Source organism: Egretta garzetta, unplaced genomic scaffold (genome assembly GCF_000687185.1).
Source record: "Egretta garzetta isolate BGI_Z169 unplaced genomic scaffold, ASM68718v1 scaffold644, whole genome shotgun sequence".
In the NCBI taxonomy this organism is placed as follows: domain Eukaryota; kingdom Metazoa; phylum Chordata; class Aves; order Pelecaniformes; family Ardeidae; genus Egretta; species Egretta garzetta.
The window spans coordinates 134,485-149,906 of record NW_009259452.1 but is presented as its reverse complement, the minus strand read 5'-3'; the positions used below and the strand labels follow the sequence as shown (position 1 = coordinate 149,906).

Sequence of the window (15,422 nt, the reverse complement as noted above, 5' to 3'; positions counted from 1 at the left end):
ACTGAAGAGTCTGGGGCGCAGGGGGCCTTTGGGATCTTCGCCCTGCGTAGAATTCCGGGACTATCTTCCCCTTGATCCTGGTGGCTCCGGGGCGAGCAGGAGGTAGAGCCCGACCGGGGAAGGTGAAGCCCCAGGGATGCTGGCTGCGAACCAGGTGTCCCGAAAAAACTTCGGCACCTGGTATCCCCCCAGCCCCCCCGAGAGGCTCAGCACTGGCGAAGTGCCGCGGGGCCAGGCAAGCACAAGCCGCGGGGAGGGGTCATTGCCCCGCCAGGGCGGAATCTCCATGGTTTTCTCCAGAGATGTCAGAGTTGTATTTCTGTGCCAGAGTGCCCAAGTGGAGATTTCTGGAGGGAAGTATAGGCAGGGATTTTAGGTTTCAGTATGAAATTAATCTCACATTTGCTTTTAATAGTAGTAATTAAATATAGCTGACTCAATTACGATGCTCTCAGTACAGTGTTTACAGGCATTAACATCTTTTGTATGCCTGGTGACCTCATCTGGAACACGGCTTGCACTTCTGGACTCCTCAGTGCAGGACAGATGGTTAAAAACAGGAAAGAAATCAAAATAGATTAATGAAAGTGGCTGGAATAGAAAGGTTTATTTGAAAGGAAATAATAGAGAAGATAAGCATGCAGATAAACGAATGGCGGTGATAAAGGAGAGGCGATAAACGTGCTCACAGCTGCAAACATGGGCAGGGTATAAAATCCAGGAGAACAAAAGGAATAATTTAATGTTCTACATCACTGTTAACTGTTACTATGAGGGGGAGGCTGTTGTCCACATTATCACTCACAGCCTGTTGGTTTATCTGGGGAGGGGGACACAATTCCCTGGGGTCTGGTGACAGGGACGGGGGTTCAAAAGGAGCCCGTACTGGTGCCTGATGGCAGTGGGGGTCAGTCATTGCCACGCAGGTGCAGTTTTATTGGGAAAGAAAAAATACCTTCAGCGGTTTCTTTGGCTCTCCACATCAGTCATTCCGAGTGCAGCAATGTGCTGTTACTGTTATTTAGTGCATGGAGGGGTATGTCACGAAGTGAGTATCAATCTGTTGGAAACGTGTCCGAGCCGCGGAGTGCGGGCCCCTGCCCGCGGAGGCCAGGGGGGCAGGAGCAAAGTGCGGGCTGACCATCAAGTCCAGGGGGCTGAGGCACGGTCCCGGGGTGGGCTGTGCTGGGCTGCAGGCACAGCATGGGAGTGACAGCGCTTGCCCTCCTGGGGTCCTCGCTGCTTGCAGGGGTGAGGGCTCTGGCTGTTCTCTGGGGGTGGTTTTCACTGCTGTGTTTGCTCGCCCATGTGCCATTGGCAGCGCCTGCAAAGCAAGGCAGCGTTGTGTGTTATGTCAGGGTCGCTGGGCGTGCGTTTCTGCAGCAGGAGTCTGAAGCTTTCAGGTATGATGCACCAGGCAGACAAAACCAAGCTAATTTTAACAGCTGTTTGCTCCAAGCCATTGTCCGCATCAAGGAAGCTTTGTGAAGAACAGTGTTCTCGTGCAGAGTGTAAACTGTAAGGCAAGGCAGGTTCCCCCCTGTCTCCGGGGAGGTTGTCTGTTCAGCACCACTCGAGCTGACGTGGGGGTGTTCTGGTTAACAGAGCTGCAGGGCACATCCCTCGCTTGCTGTCAGAGGGTTTTTCTTGGTCTGTAGCAGTGCTCAGGTAGAATCTCTCTTGCGGAGGGGCATTTTGTGATTAACTTTGGGGCCCTCAGTCCAGCAAACTTACCCCCAAACAGAAATCCCGTGCAAACTGCGGACATCAGGTGATGTCCAACCTGACCAGCGGCTGCAGCCTAGTGTTTCATCACTTTCAGCAGAGGGGTGGGAATTTGTTCCCGTCTTCCTAGGGAAGTGTCTGCCCCATCTGCACCCCAGTAGCCATGTAGGAGCATGGCTTCTGGAAGCCCTGAGGGCAGGTGGGAGCTGCAGTAGGTTTCATCTGTGTGCGCCCAAGAAGAAGAAGAGTGTGGTGTTTTCTCTGTGGTAAACAAATGTTACCGATGCTGTGTTCTGTTTTCTTTGGAAGGGAAACCCCTGCTGGGTTATATCAGAGGCTGTTATGAAACTGCTGCTTGCACAAATTATTGATGCTCACTTTGGAAGCAGACGTGCAGGTCCATGGTTTGTGGTCTGCTGTGATTTTGCAGTACATTCCAAGGTGCACTCTAGCTGTAGGCTGGGTGGTTTGCTGTCCGATTCCTAAAGGGCTGTCCTGCAGGCCGTGGTGTCCTCTGGACACCAAAGCTCCTTTACCATAGGCAAGGGAGTGTTAATGGAGAAGGCACAGAGGGATATGGACTCAGGGACGGAGCTGTGTCTCACGCGAAGGGTGAGAAGCCGATCTGATGATACAGTATTTCTGCGTGCGAGTTTCTTTCTGAAGGATGCCCTAGTGCCTTGGCAAGATACCGCAGGACTCGGAAAACGCTGGCATTTGTCTTGTGTGTGTTGGGCACAGAAGCAAAGGCGTCTGCTGACAGGCCAAGGGGTGGCCTGCACACAGTAACTTGGTATTTGCTGCTGTGCTCTGCGTCTGAGACAAGGCGACGAACCCGTCAGGAGCCGCGCTTTCAGCACGGCTCTCCTGCCTGCCCAGGGGCTGACGGCATGCAGAAACCCTCAGAAATCCCCTGCTTGGGAAGGCACTGACCGAACGTCTCTGGCCTCTCTACAGATGGACCGAGTAAGGAAGGCTGCTAAACACTGTTGGTAGAACTTTCCCTTTGAAACAGGAAGCATATCCATGGCCTTTGTTAACATTCAGGACTTCAGTTGTCTGTTCTCCCCGTTGGTCATACTGTAGCCACAGCGTCACCTTGCCAGGTGCAGACCCGTGATGCTGAAGCTACCTAGAACCAGTCTGAGCATTCCTGAGCTTCCCTGCCTGGGTAGAGTTAAAACTGCCCAAGCCTTTGTGCCCAAGCTCCTCTGAGGTCTTCTCCAGCCTTTGCATCTGGCTGTTCTGCCGAAGTGGTGCCATTTGGTAGGTGAACGCCGTGCAGCCAGTGGAGTTGGCCATGGTACTTTTTGGCTGTCAGCTGAAATCGTAGCCCAGATACTGAAGTCAGGCAGCCTGGCACAGCTATGCAGTGCTTAGGTGCCACGAGCGTGGAGAAATCAGGAACAATAATCTGCATTTTTAAGTTGAAGGAATGAGCAAGAACGTTGCCCCGCTTCGGTCACTTCAGCGCAGCACAGTAAGCTCACCCGCTTGGGGGGTGGTGTGGGCACCTGCGGTAGCTGTGCATGGGGCAGTGTCGGCCAGGCTGTTGGGGGAGGGGGGAGTTTTTTTCAGGAATGGTGTGGCCAGCAGGAGCAGGGCAGTGACCGTGCCCCTGTGCTGGGCACTGGTGAGGCCGCCCCTCGAATGCTGGGTTCAGGGTTGGGCCCCTCACTCCCAGAAGGACATGGAGGGGCTGGAGCATGTCCAGAGAAGGGCAACGGAGTTGGGGAGGGGTCTGGAGCCCAAGGCTGCTGGGGAGCGGCTCGGGCCCTGGGGGTGTTCAGCCTGGAGGAGAGGAGGCTGAGGGGAGCCCTTACCACTTCTTAAAACTGACTGACAGGAGTGGGGAGCCGGGGGGGTGGTCGGTCTCTGCTCCTAGGGAATGGGCGATGGGACGAGGGGAAACGGTCTCAAGTTGTGCCAGGGTAGGGTTAGGTTGGACATTGGGAAAAATTCCTTCCCTGAAAGGGCTGTCAAGCCCTGGAAGGGGGGCTGCCCAGGGAAGGTGTCGAGTCCCCATCCCTGGGGGTATTTAAAAGCCGGGCAGAAAAAGTGCTTAGGGCCAGGGTTTAGTGGTGGGATGGCAGGGTTAGGGGAGTGGTTGGCCTTGATGATCTTAAAGGGCTTTTCCAACCTAAATGATTCTGTGATTCTGTGCTGTAGAGGCTGGAGGGGCTGGAAGGGTCAGTGTCCAAGTGACCTCTGGCTGTCACCCGTATTTTACTCAGTGAGTGTGAAATGCAGCATGAAAGCCAGAAATCCTCAAAGTCAGAAGGAGTTTAAGCCTGTCTTGACAGCGCATACCTTCTCGTGGTTACCTGCAGTGTTGTCATTGCTGGATGTGCTTCAGTGCTTGTGCCTGCCCTGCTCTGGGGGGATGCGCTGCAGCCTTGCTCGTGCATAGGAAGCGGTCGCCCTGCCATGGTACGTGCATGGCTTCTGAGGCCATCTTGTTTTTTTAAGGTGAAACTACAATGTGTTGTGTTATTTGAGAACTGGTGTGCGGCTGTGATGGGGTATAGGCATGCCCGGGTGCCAGCACAGCCCACCCGCAGCAGTGGAATGGGATTTGGTGGCCTGTGAAGCAATGCAGAGCCTTTTCTCTCTCTGCCCCTGTGTGCTGGTCCAGGTTGGTGCTTGCCGGGCACTGTCTGAAAGTACCATATTTGGCTTAAGATTTCTAGCCAGTATCTTTAAGGCATTTGGGCCGTGAAGCTCCCTGGTGGGGTGAGAGGAGTCTCCTAACGGGGCTGCTGAGCCAGTGCACGCCAGCAGCCCCTCGTGACGGAGCTTTGCGGCGCCTGGAGGAGAGGTGCCAGCTCCCCTCCCATGGCTGGGTTGCTTCCAGCAGATGCTGGGATCTGCTCTCCGGGTTTTAGATCTGGTGATCCCCAAATGGAGAAGGGATGGTAACCCAACCTAGCTAGCCAAAAAAACAGGGCAAGAGGGGCTTGCAGTGCTATCCTGAGATAACTGAGCTGGCAGGAAAGGGGCAGGGACAGAAAGCGTCCTCAGTGAAATGTCCCTCGTGGAGGGGCTTCATGCTGGAGGCTGTGGTGGTGACAGAGGTCAGCGTGGGGTAACACACGGGCCCTTCGCTGCAGCTCAGGCGAGCCCAGTGGAGTGCGACTACACTGCCGTGTCCCCCAATCACGTCCCCTGTTGCTGCAGGGGTGTGGGGTGCCTGGGTGAGGGTGAGCACCAGCACCTCTGTCATGTGGCTCTGCACTGAGCTGATGTTTTATAGCTCCTGATGCATGGCGCTTCTGATGGGGAGCATGAAGAAACGGGGAGGTGTTCTCAGGAGCTTCTCTTGCCTGTGGCTGGGACCCTGTGGCTGGTGGAGCCCGGCTCTGGCCGAGGTGCAGGCTCCCCAGGGCACAGCTGCTGCCTGTGAAGTGATGCTGAACGATAGCCCTGGTCTCCGGCCTCCTGCAGGTCAGATTGAAGCCCGATGGGAGCTGGAAGGAAGCTAGAAGGGATCCTGGTTTAGGATCTAGCTGAGGTGACAGCCAAAGACACCAGGGTCCTCAGCCTGGTTTGAAATGGACTTGGCAAGCTCTGGTCGGAGTGATTTTTGTGGAGGAGGGGTGGAGAATTACAGGACAGGCGCTGAAACGTCAGCGTGGGCAGACAGCAGCAGAGTCAGCGTGGGTCTGTAGGACAGCGTCGCGTCAGCTAAAGGCTTTGTCTGCCTTGCTGTAGCATGGAGGGGGCGGTGTGTTTGTGTTACGCTGTGTCGGCACTTTGCAGTGTGCTGCTGTGTCCTTTTTGATCCTCTCTGAATGGCCCAAAGGCAGATTCACTGCAAATAAGCACTGCCTTTAGGTCTGCCCGTGCAGCCCTGCTAACCCTGCCCACAGCTTTGTTTTTGGATTTCCTGTGAACATTAACAGAAGTTTTAGGTGAGCGTTATGTACTGGCAGCACGCTCCGACTCTTGCTGATGCTTCCCCCAAAGGGCTTAACTGCTTCCAGAGCTATTCTGCAGCACGTTCTGCAGTAGATGCCACGCTCTTCACTTCCACTCTGCTTTTATCAGGCCACATTTTCTACTGCGGTAGCTTGATGAGCACTTGTGATTTTCTATGCCTTTGTTTAATGATGGTGTGATGAGTCCCGTCTCACAAATTGGCAGTGGTTTTTGCACGCTGAAGGCTGGCTGACTTGAGAGAGCCCCTGCTCCTTTCTGCAGGGAGCATCACTTCCATCTGAAAAGGTCTCTGGGGTAGCTGGAAGGGCTGTGCACTGACAAAATAACACCGTTTTTGTAACCCTGTTAGAGACTAACATAGCCCAGATTTTCTGATGAGATACACTGGTAGTGCCTGCAAGTGCTCTCTGCTGCTTGCGGTGTTTCTGGGGTCCAGGGCGTACTCGGGCTGCTTCACATCAGGATTTTTACCACAGTTTCTTAGGGATCTAGGAGATCTCCCTGTATGGCGCTTTCCAAATCAAGCAGGTTTTCCTCGTGTGAAATGGGTCGGTTTTTTTCCTCCGAGCTGACACTCCTGCTTGTTCAGAGGAGCTTTCTGGGAATACTTAGCTCCTGTTTCCATGCAACAACCCATTTTTCTTCCCTGACACGCACTAACTATGGATGTTCTGATTGGAAGTGTGTCTATGTAACCTTTCATTTGCATACTTCTCATCAACAGCTGAATTTCATTACCTTCTAACTCCCTTTTGCTTTTTTTTACAGATAAACTGTGTGACTTTCCCCCATCCTGACGTAATGCCAGAGCAGCAGTTGCTGAAGCCTTCAGAGTGGAGCTACTGCGATTATTTCTGGGTAAGTAAGCAGCCAGCCACATGCCATATTGCAGCTCCCAAGCTTCTGAAAAAGTGGAACAAACAGCTTGATTTGTGGTATGAGGTGGAGGAGAATTTGGGCTGAAATACAGTGCTGTAGGGCAGCACCAGGGAGGCTGAGGATGGCTGTGAAGGTCAGGCGGAAACCAGTCTGAGATGTGGGCGACTCGGAAGAGTGTCCAGAAGGGCATGGTCAGCTGTCAGGAGATGGCTTTGGTCAGGAAATGGGGGGGATGCAGGACAAACCACACATCCCAAAACTCCTCGTCCGAAAGGGCTGTGCAGCAGCAAGAGGGGTGGTGGGGTGGCTGGTATGGGGTGTTATTTCAGTGTTTCCCAGAGCATGAGAGCTTGGGGTGCACGGGGAGGCTGGGGCTATCATGTTTAAACCAAGCAGATAGTCACAGGCTTTGTGTTAAACTGTAGAACTCGCTCCCAGGGATATTCTGGAGGACAGATGATAAGCGACTTTTTTAAAGGATGATGTTTGTGAAGGACAGGCCATTGGTAGCTCTTAGCTTGATGGGTTTTCATGCAGCCTTCAGCACAGGAGGGCTCCAGTGGCTGTGCTCTGTGTGCCCACTCGTGCTTCACTCCTCTTTTCAGGATCCCGAATCAGATTAAAATGACACAGTGGTCCTTTAAGGGGGGAGCTGATAGAAAAAATCTTCCATTGGAAATCTGCTTTTTGGGGGGTGGGGGGGATACTACCTCAGCAGTGAAGATTCTATGAATTCCACGTGTGCTTTCAGTTACCAGTTAATGAAGCATTTCCATTTAAAAAAAAAAAAAAGTTTCACTTACAGAAAGATGTAGCTGCTGGATGTGCAGCAGCACGTCCTCTCATGCGTGCTTAGAGGGGCTGAGGTGCTGCGACCGCCGGCTCTGACTGGAGGAGGGCTCTTGGGGCCACTTGGGCGGCTGTTGCTGGGAGCTGCGTGTCTGTGGATTTGATCCCCGTATCTTTTCCTTGAATTTCCTTTTTCCTTCCAGGCTGACAAGAAGGATTCACAAGGGAACAATACCGTGTCGGGATTTGAAATTCTTCTTCAAAAGCAACTTAAAGGGAAACAAATGCAAAAAGAAATGGCAGAGTTCGTTCGAGAAAGGTAATTAGCACTTTGCTTTCAAATTAACTACTTATGGCATTTTTTTTTTTCCCCGATTTAGATATTCCTTTGGTACATTAATGATATAGCATAAACCATGTAAAAGATATGCTGCCAGTGTTTAAGGAACATTTAGTAAGTCTAGGAACATTTAATAAGTCTTTAATGTCCCATCACACTCTCCAGTCTGCCCCAGCTCTCGCTCATGGTTCCTGCTGTGCCTGTCTTAGTTGTGTTGCATGCAGGCTGTCCGTTTGGACAGAGGGAACCAAGAAGGTTTTAAGCTGCAGATTCAAGGAAAAAACATGGGCATGGAAAAAACAGAGCAGAGATGATATTTAGAAAGGAAATATTTTGTCTGAAAAATAGAGAAGCAATTTGTTGACATGGAGCATAAGCAGTTTCCTAGATGAAGATGTAAAAAGACATCGCTTGGGACTTAAGCTAGTTATGGAGCTGAATTACACAAACAGATACTTAGAGTGAAGCTCAAGTCATGATGGCAAATGTCGCTACTAGAAAAGGCAAGGGTGCTCTTAATTGTCTGTTGCTCTGCTGACGTAGGAAGCATGCTGGGCACCAAACAAGCGCTGTATAGATGCTCAGTTCATCCACGTACTGGAGATGATGGGATGTCATTACTCATAAGCAGTGCCACTGTTACCTGAAATCCCGTGTCGTGTGTCCAAGCCAGCCTAAATCATCTTGAGGATGGCTCTCAGGACTGGAGAGCAACCCATAGGGAACAGGGGTGCTCACTGCCAGGAGGAAGGCAGAGAACACTCGCGGATGCTCTCTCCTGGAGGCAGTTGCAGCAGATGAAGGAGCTGCTGTCCTCTGTGGTTGCCTCTGTGCTGGTGCTTGCTGCCAAGTTGGGATTTGCCTTCCTGCTCTGCTGCTACGGGCACAGCACAGCTGTGCTGATGTAAATCAGCAGTGGTGGGAGCAATGAACGGGCAACAAACAGGTACCCGCATTGGCATTGGGGGGCAGTTCGATTGGGCAGAACTTGCAGAGAGTTGCTTTCATTTGTGGTTTGTTTTCTTTCTGCCTTTAGTTGTCTTTTTTTTAGTACTAGGGATATGGCAGCAGTGGAGAATTGCAAAGTATAGCAGAGGTGATAAAGGCAGTCTGGTGCAGGAGGTGCAGAGTGCCCAGCACCCACGTGTGGTCCCCAATGCCTTTGACAAAGACCGTCCGAGGGGCTGTTGCCTCGATGGAAAAGTGCGACCACAGGATGTGGGTGGAAGAAAGGACCAGCTGGCAAAGGGAGAATACAGTAGAGAAGCAGACTCGGGCATGCAGAATTGTGATAGCTGTGGCTAGAGAAAAGAGGAGAAAAGCTGCTCCAAAGAAAGTAACATATAATGAAATTTGACAGAAACAAAAGAAAGCAGCATTCAGGAGGGAGGGGAGGTTGGCATGAAATGAGACAGCCAGTAGGGAGCAGCTCTGATGCTGGGCAGAGCACGTTCATGTCCTCGGCAGAGGGAGGAGTAGGCATGTTACAGAAGAAAGACGGAAAAGATTCACTGTGTGCTGGAAATAAAGGAGGTTTGGAACTGAGTGTGAAGGGGATCTAGATGGGAGTTACCAAAGATGAATGTTCTTTTTTCTTCTGTTTGGAACAAATGATTCAGGATCACTCTGCGTGGAAAAGGAGGGGGACAGCATTGAGCTGGAGAGGTTATGCACAGACATGAGAATTGAGGCCACTAGGGGAACCTTTACGTTCCCAGCTAAGAGGGAAGGAGGACTGATAAGATTTTCTTGATGACCTTCAGGTGGCTCAGGGAATACAAGACCATGTTTAACAAGGGGTTTTCATGTCCAGAAAAATTCTCTCCATCTGAACAACCAGCCTCCTGGGGATGAGGTTCAGGCAGCTAATAAAAACAGCTTTAAACAGGAAGCTGGGATGGGACACGGTAATTGGATTTCTTCATCAAATAACCAACAACTAAGTGAAATTTAGTTTATCAAGTAGATGCTTTTAGAGGAGCTACTTTTAAATAGCAATCTTAGAGTGAGCAATTATGTGTTTATTCGGTTCTTGCTGACAAAGGTAGGGTTATAATACAGACCTTGAATTTTAATACAACAGACCCCAAGAAAGAGAAGAAAATAATCAGTAAATAGACTGAACTGAAAGATCAAGGATGTGGGTGTGAAAGAAGGAATTACTTTAACTCAAAAGTGAAAATATGATCCAGCATTTGCATTCAAGTAAGCACTGCAAAACAACCAAGAAAATCTGCAGGCTGCCCTGAATAGCATCAGTCCCTCCAAGTATGAGAAGGAGTGGTTTTGTTAGCAAAGGAACACTGCCCTGCGCTTTTGGCCATGCACTCTTTAACTGAGCTGGGCTACGCTTAGAAAATTTAAAATAGATAGCAGATTATTTAACTACATGAGAAGAAATGCAAGCCAGAGAGTGGCTGAGGTGAGCCCGATGAAGGTCTGTCCAGCCCAGCGGCTTTCGTCTGACCATGGCAGTACTAAGTGCCCAAGAGGGAAAGGGCTCGAAAGTCCCTGTCCTCCTGGCTCCCAATAACCAGAAGCTTGGGGATTTGCAGAGCCAGAGCTGGCCTTAGGTTTGCCATGTTCAGCAGATACCTGTGAACATCTTCCACTGTTGGTCTCATTCTTTTGAGTCTTTCTGTATTTTCGACCACTGCAACAATTTGTAGCAGACTTCTGCAATTTATACACTACAGGAAAAGTTAATTCTGCTTCTGTTGTCTGCTAATTTCATTGTTGCCTCCTAATCTGGAGAAATTGTGTAAAAAGACTCGCGGTCACTGTCCTCATGTGGTGACAGTTGTGTAGAGGGCTGTCAGATATCCTCCATCGCCTTTTCTCTGTGTTCCCTGTGTTGTCTTTATTTAGTTCCTTCTTGCATGGCAGTCACATCAGATCACCTTCGCCTCCCTCTGTAGCTCTCTAATTTTTCTTCACCCATTATAACACAGTGTGACTGAAACTGTTTCAGTGTGGGCACACAAAGTACTTTATTTAAAAAAAAAAATTGTAAGAGAGCAGGGAATAAGCATCCAAAGAGCAACTGGAGTAATAAGTCAGGACAGCATGGGTCAAAATGCACTTACAACCTGTAGTGCTTCCTACACAGGGGGTGAAATGCTGAAAGTTTTCAAACAAGTTAGTAGGAACAAGAAACTTGGGGTTTTTTTGGCGTGAAGCTGCAGTAACTGCAGAAGGGCCATTGGGATCTCTGGAGGCACACTCTAGAGCTTGCCGAGTGTTTATAGCGTCCAGGACCAGGAGGCGAATGTTTTTTTCCCTCTTTGAGGTATGTCTTCATCTTGGTTTTTAGCCTCTTCTGAGGCGCTCAAGGTGTTTGCCCACAGAAGATGATGGCAGGACGCCAGGCTGGGGTGGAACTATTTATGTCTGCTACAGCAGTACCAAAGAAGAATTTCCCCGGGTTTTCAATTCATTATTTTCACAGCAAACCTTTATGATGGAAGACGGTTATTCCTCTGTTCATGAGACAAAGGCCCAAGAGGCCGATTCGGCGTGGGTCCATCTGTACGGGCAGCTCAGAACAGTCGGCAGGCCAGCTAGCACCTTTGCACACCTACCATCCATGAGTAAACCACTCCAAAGGCATCCTTAGGCCAAACCTGAGCAGGAATAAAGTTGCATGGTGAAGGATGCTTCCATTGGGAACTCCTGGTAGCTGAGGCAAAAGCAGCGAGCCCTGGCTTTGGGCTGGATGCTTAGGTGCTTATCTCAGCTATGTTTAGGCATTTGCATCTTCATTATAGCTGATCTGTGCTCCCTTTCCAGTCCATAGAGATTGTTGCTTCAGAGATAAGATTGGTCTTATCATAACGTAGGTATTTAGAGTAGGTCAGATGAAACGTGCCTGGGTAAATCCCTTTCCACAGTGAGGTCCTAACCACAGTGCAGCTTTTGGCCTTTGCTGGTCTCGCTGTGGCAGGTGTGGGGAGCTGGCTGGCCATGTTCCGTGCGAGGGGGACAGAGAGGAGCCCACATGCAGGGTGAGGTCTGTGGTTGTACCATGCTGTACGGAGCTGGGCATTGCTGTGGGCCTCAGCCAGCTGCATCCCACAGGGTGACACCCAGATCGTATCTTGCGCAGCCCAGAGTATCAGACCCCTCTTAGCTGGCTCAGGGCACCCCTTTTGTCCTGAACGTGCCACACATAACAGTCGTTGCTCAACTAGCAACTGCAAATGTGCCTGCCAAAAATATCCCACCTTCTGTCTTCTTACTGGAAGGAGATGGATTTCAGACCAGGTTTCTCCCCTGCGAGAACTCAGGGAGCCAGGGGTTGGTTTCAGGCACGATGCATGTCACCTCTGAACCAGTGGCAGCTCTTTCCTTCCCTGCTGCACAGCCGGCATTTACCCTTGTCCCCTCACTCAACAGCTACGCTGCTTCTCCCGGCAGCCATTCCCACGGTAGTTGTGTGCCATTGGCTTCCCTCATCTGCACCCCACCGCTGGCAAGCTCGGATCCTGTTCCTGGTGTGGTGCTGCTGAGAGAATGGCGAGGAGGACAGGGCAGCAGTGGGATGCATGAAAGGCAGGGGCTGCACAACCACATGTCGGCAACAGGAGCTCCTGCCACATCTTCACCAGCTTTGTTGTCTGTAATGGGGAGCGGGAGGCATTCGATGTCCCTGGGAAAGGTGCAGTCCAGCACCCCAGACCTCATTTGGATTCCTCCTGTGTCACTGCATTCCCTCGTCTTTGCTGCAGGGCCATGCGACCTCATGCTCAGCAGCAGGCTGGAGCACGTGCTTCCCCAGCGAGCCCAGTTTTGCAGACAGTCTGTGCTGCACAGTAGAAACACTTTGTCCTTGTTATTTGCTCTCCAGAATTGTAGCTTTTCCTACTAATTTTATCGCACATGCTGTCCTGCGTATATCCCTGCTCCTGCCGTTGAGTTTTTAGCATATGGAGGGGAGAGATGAATCCTGAAACTGGTGCTGCCAAGCCCTGGAAACCGAAAGGAAAATTCCTGTGGCAAGATCTGTTAAAATGCAGATAATTTCTATAAATTATGTGTGTGGGTTTCTGCCTTAAAGCTTACTTACTGCTATCTTTTTATTTTCTCTCTCTCCCTGTGTGAGTGTAGGATAAAGATTGAGGAGGAATATGCTAAAAACCTGTCCAAACTGTCTCAGAATTCCTTGGCTGCTCAGGAAGAAGGGTAAGTGTGTCTGCGACTTCTGCAGAAGACAAGAATTTTAACATAAAAGGCATTCCTCCCACATAGGTACAGGTATTTTTCCTGAGCACTCCCATTGAGTAGAGGTTTTTTTAGCTTGGTATCCTGGGTGTGTTGAGGAAGATAGAATTGCTTTGGAATATTTTTCTTTTGAAGATGTTCATGGTAAATTTTTAGGAAGACCTGCATAAAACCTTGCATTTCCAGTAATGTGTTTATGCTGTCCTTGTTCTAGCCAGCACCGGTTCCTTTAGGGGTTAGCATGTAGAAGTACTGAATTACTTTAAATAAGGAAGAATATGTAGAATATAGATGCTGCTGTTAGTAGATCCATAAGGTCAGGCCAGAAGAATTGGAGCAGCACAGACAGAGGAAGGAAGAAGTCGTCTCTTCTCATCTTGGGTCTGGCCCTCCAAGAAGAGAGCAAGTTGTCCCTTATTTACAGCTCGTTCACACTTTGGAAGTTATTAAGAAATATTAGGCAATGCACTTCAGACGACATTGTAATTCTTCGGTAATGATGGAAAGACGCCACTCCTGAAGGATTAGAAGCTTTTGGCTCTGTCCAGCCCAAGCCCTCCAGGCACTGGCAGCCCAGTGGGAATGGCTGTCCTCACCCCAGGCCCTGCGTCCCGGGCAGCACAGCACCCCGGGGCGTTTGCTCAGCTTCCAGGATGCAAGGGCAGAGATAGTGAGAGGCTGCTCCTTCTCTGAGCACCTACACTGATGATGGCTTCTGTTCGGCTTTCGCCTGTAGGTGTGGGTGTTAAGCTGCTCCTAGAAAAGCTAAAACCGCTTTCTTCCACGTCCTCCTCCCACTTTCTCCTACCCCCAGTAGGTGAAGGGGGAAATGCCTGAAAAAATTAAGGGGAAGGAAACTGGGGGAGAGTAGGTGAAAAGAAAGGGAATGAGGACCAAAGCATAAAGAGATGTTGAAACAGGGAAGTGAAGAGAGCATGAAGCAGAGTGCAGGGAGCTGGAGCACTGCCCAGTGGTGCTCTGCCTGGAGAATTGGCAAGGGGAGGGAATGGAAGGTGCCGTGATGGCCAAATTGGCTAGGCCTAGGAAGAGGCTGGTGAGAAGATCCTAGTTATAGGTGAGGCCCAGGAAAGGGAAAAATTCCATTTAAAAAAATGAGGGAGGAAGAGCAGCCAACAGGAGGATTTGAAGGAGTCAAAAGTGGGACTGCAGCCTAGCACACTCACGGTAAACCTTCACCAGGGTCGTCTTCTCATTTCTGAGGAGGGGTCTGTCAGAAGGCCCTGTGAGCTGCTCTGTAAACACACACCAGTTACTACTGCTGGCTTTGTACTCCACAGAGCATTTTCCAGTTTTGCTGTTCAGCAGTCTGTGGGGTTGACACAAAGAATGGGCTGTCCCTCCAGGGTCCTCTGCCCTCCTCTGGGGGTAGGGACACCCACCGTCACGTATGTAACTGGGACACAAGGGTGATGAGGAGGGACTGATCTGTGACACCAGGATGGTCCTGTCCAGGTTGCTGTGAGTACAGTGCTGCAGCACGTACGCAGAAGGTGATACAAGCTGTGCTCATTTAAGTCGTTGTGGTTGGATAAGAGATGCTCAGCAGACTGAAATGCCTTGTTTACTTACATAGATCAGATAAAATAGTACCAGTGAGAATGGGATGGTGGGAGGGAACCTCAAGGTGGGACGGGGGAAGGAGGAGAGCTGGGACCACTTACGTGGGTGGAACAGTCTCAGGTTGTGTAGCTGTGATGAACACCGTGCTTGAGGACTCAACTCATCGGAGCACTGTCAGAGATTACAATCATCCTTTTGAATTTTTAGGCTGCCAGGAAGGGGCAAATATTACTATGTTTGAAAAGGGGGTAGGGGAGAGAGAAGAGGAGCCGGGAAACTGTAGATCAGTCAGCTTTATATAACCTGTGCAAAGTGGTAGAACAAACCATCGAGCACTCAGCGGAGAACTAAGGTGATGATCAATTACTGTGGATGCATACAGAACAATGTCAAACCAGCCTAAATTCCTCTGGTGATGGAATAACAGAAGAAGTCAGCATCACAGCTCTTAATTTAGTATAGCTTTTTGCAATGGGAGATTCTTGTAGGCAGGCAAGAGAAGTGTGGCCTAAATAAAGCCAAAGGTGCAAAACTACGTAAGAAATCATACCCGCTGCTTACAAAGTGCAGAAAATAGCTGTGGAGTGAGATCCCATAAGGTTTGTCCCAAGTCCAGATTTTTTTCAATGTTTTTGTTAATTACTTACGATAGAATAAATAATGGGTTTACCGTACCCAGCGGTGAGACAGAGCTCAGAGGGATGGTGTGTGACATTTGGATAAAAGACTGCGATTCAGAATTATTCTGTTAAACTAGAGAAGTGAAATGAAAAAGATGAAGATGCTTTTCAAGGAGGACGAAGTACCAGGTTTTGTACTTTCACAGGATGTGGAAGCTACACTTACATAACAGTTTGTGGGAGAAGGATCTGGCGATAGTGAATCACAGCTTATTCATCAACAACTTCACACTGCTGTCTAAAAAAGCAATCATGCTGAGATATGTAAG

The 15,422-nt window shown here is 50.0% G+C and overlaps 1 protein-coding gene across 1 annotated transcript in view; it reads left to right on the top strand.

The window, feature by feature from the left end:
• Window positions 1-15,422, top strand: part of GAS7 (growth arrest specific 7) — a 65,941-nt gene that overhangs the window by 31,313 nt on the left and 19,206 nt on the right. The window contains exons 5-7 of the mRNA XM_009637162.2: window positions 6,433-6,522; window positions 7,536-7,651; window positions 12,779-12,853. Coding sequence (XP_009635457.1) covers window positions 6,433-6,522; window positions 7,536-7,651; window positions 12,779-12,853 — 281 coding nt within the window. The remainder of the gene's footprint in view (window positions 1-6,432; window positions 6,523-7,535; window positions 7,652-12,778; window positions 12,854-15,422) is intronic.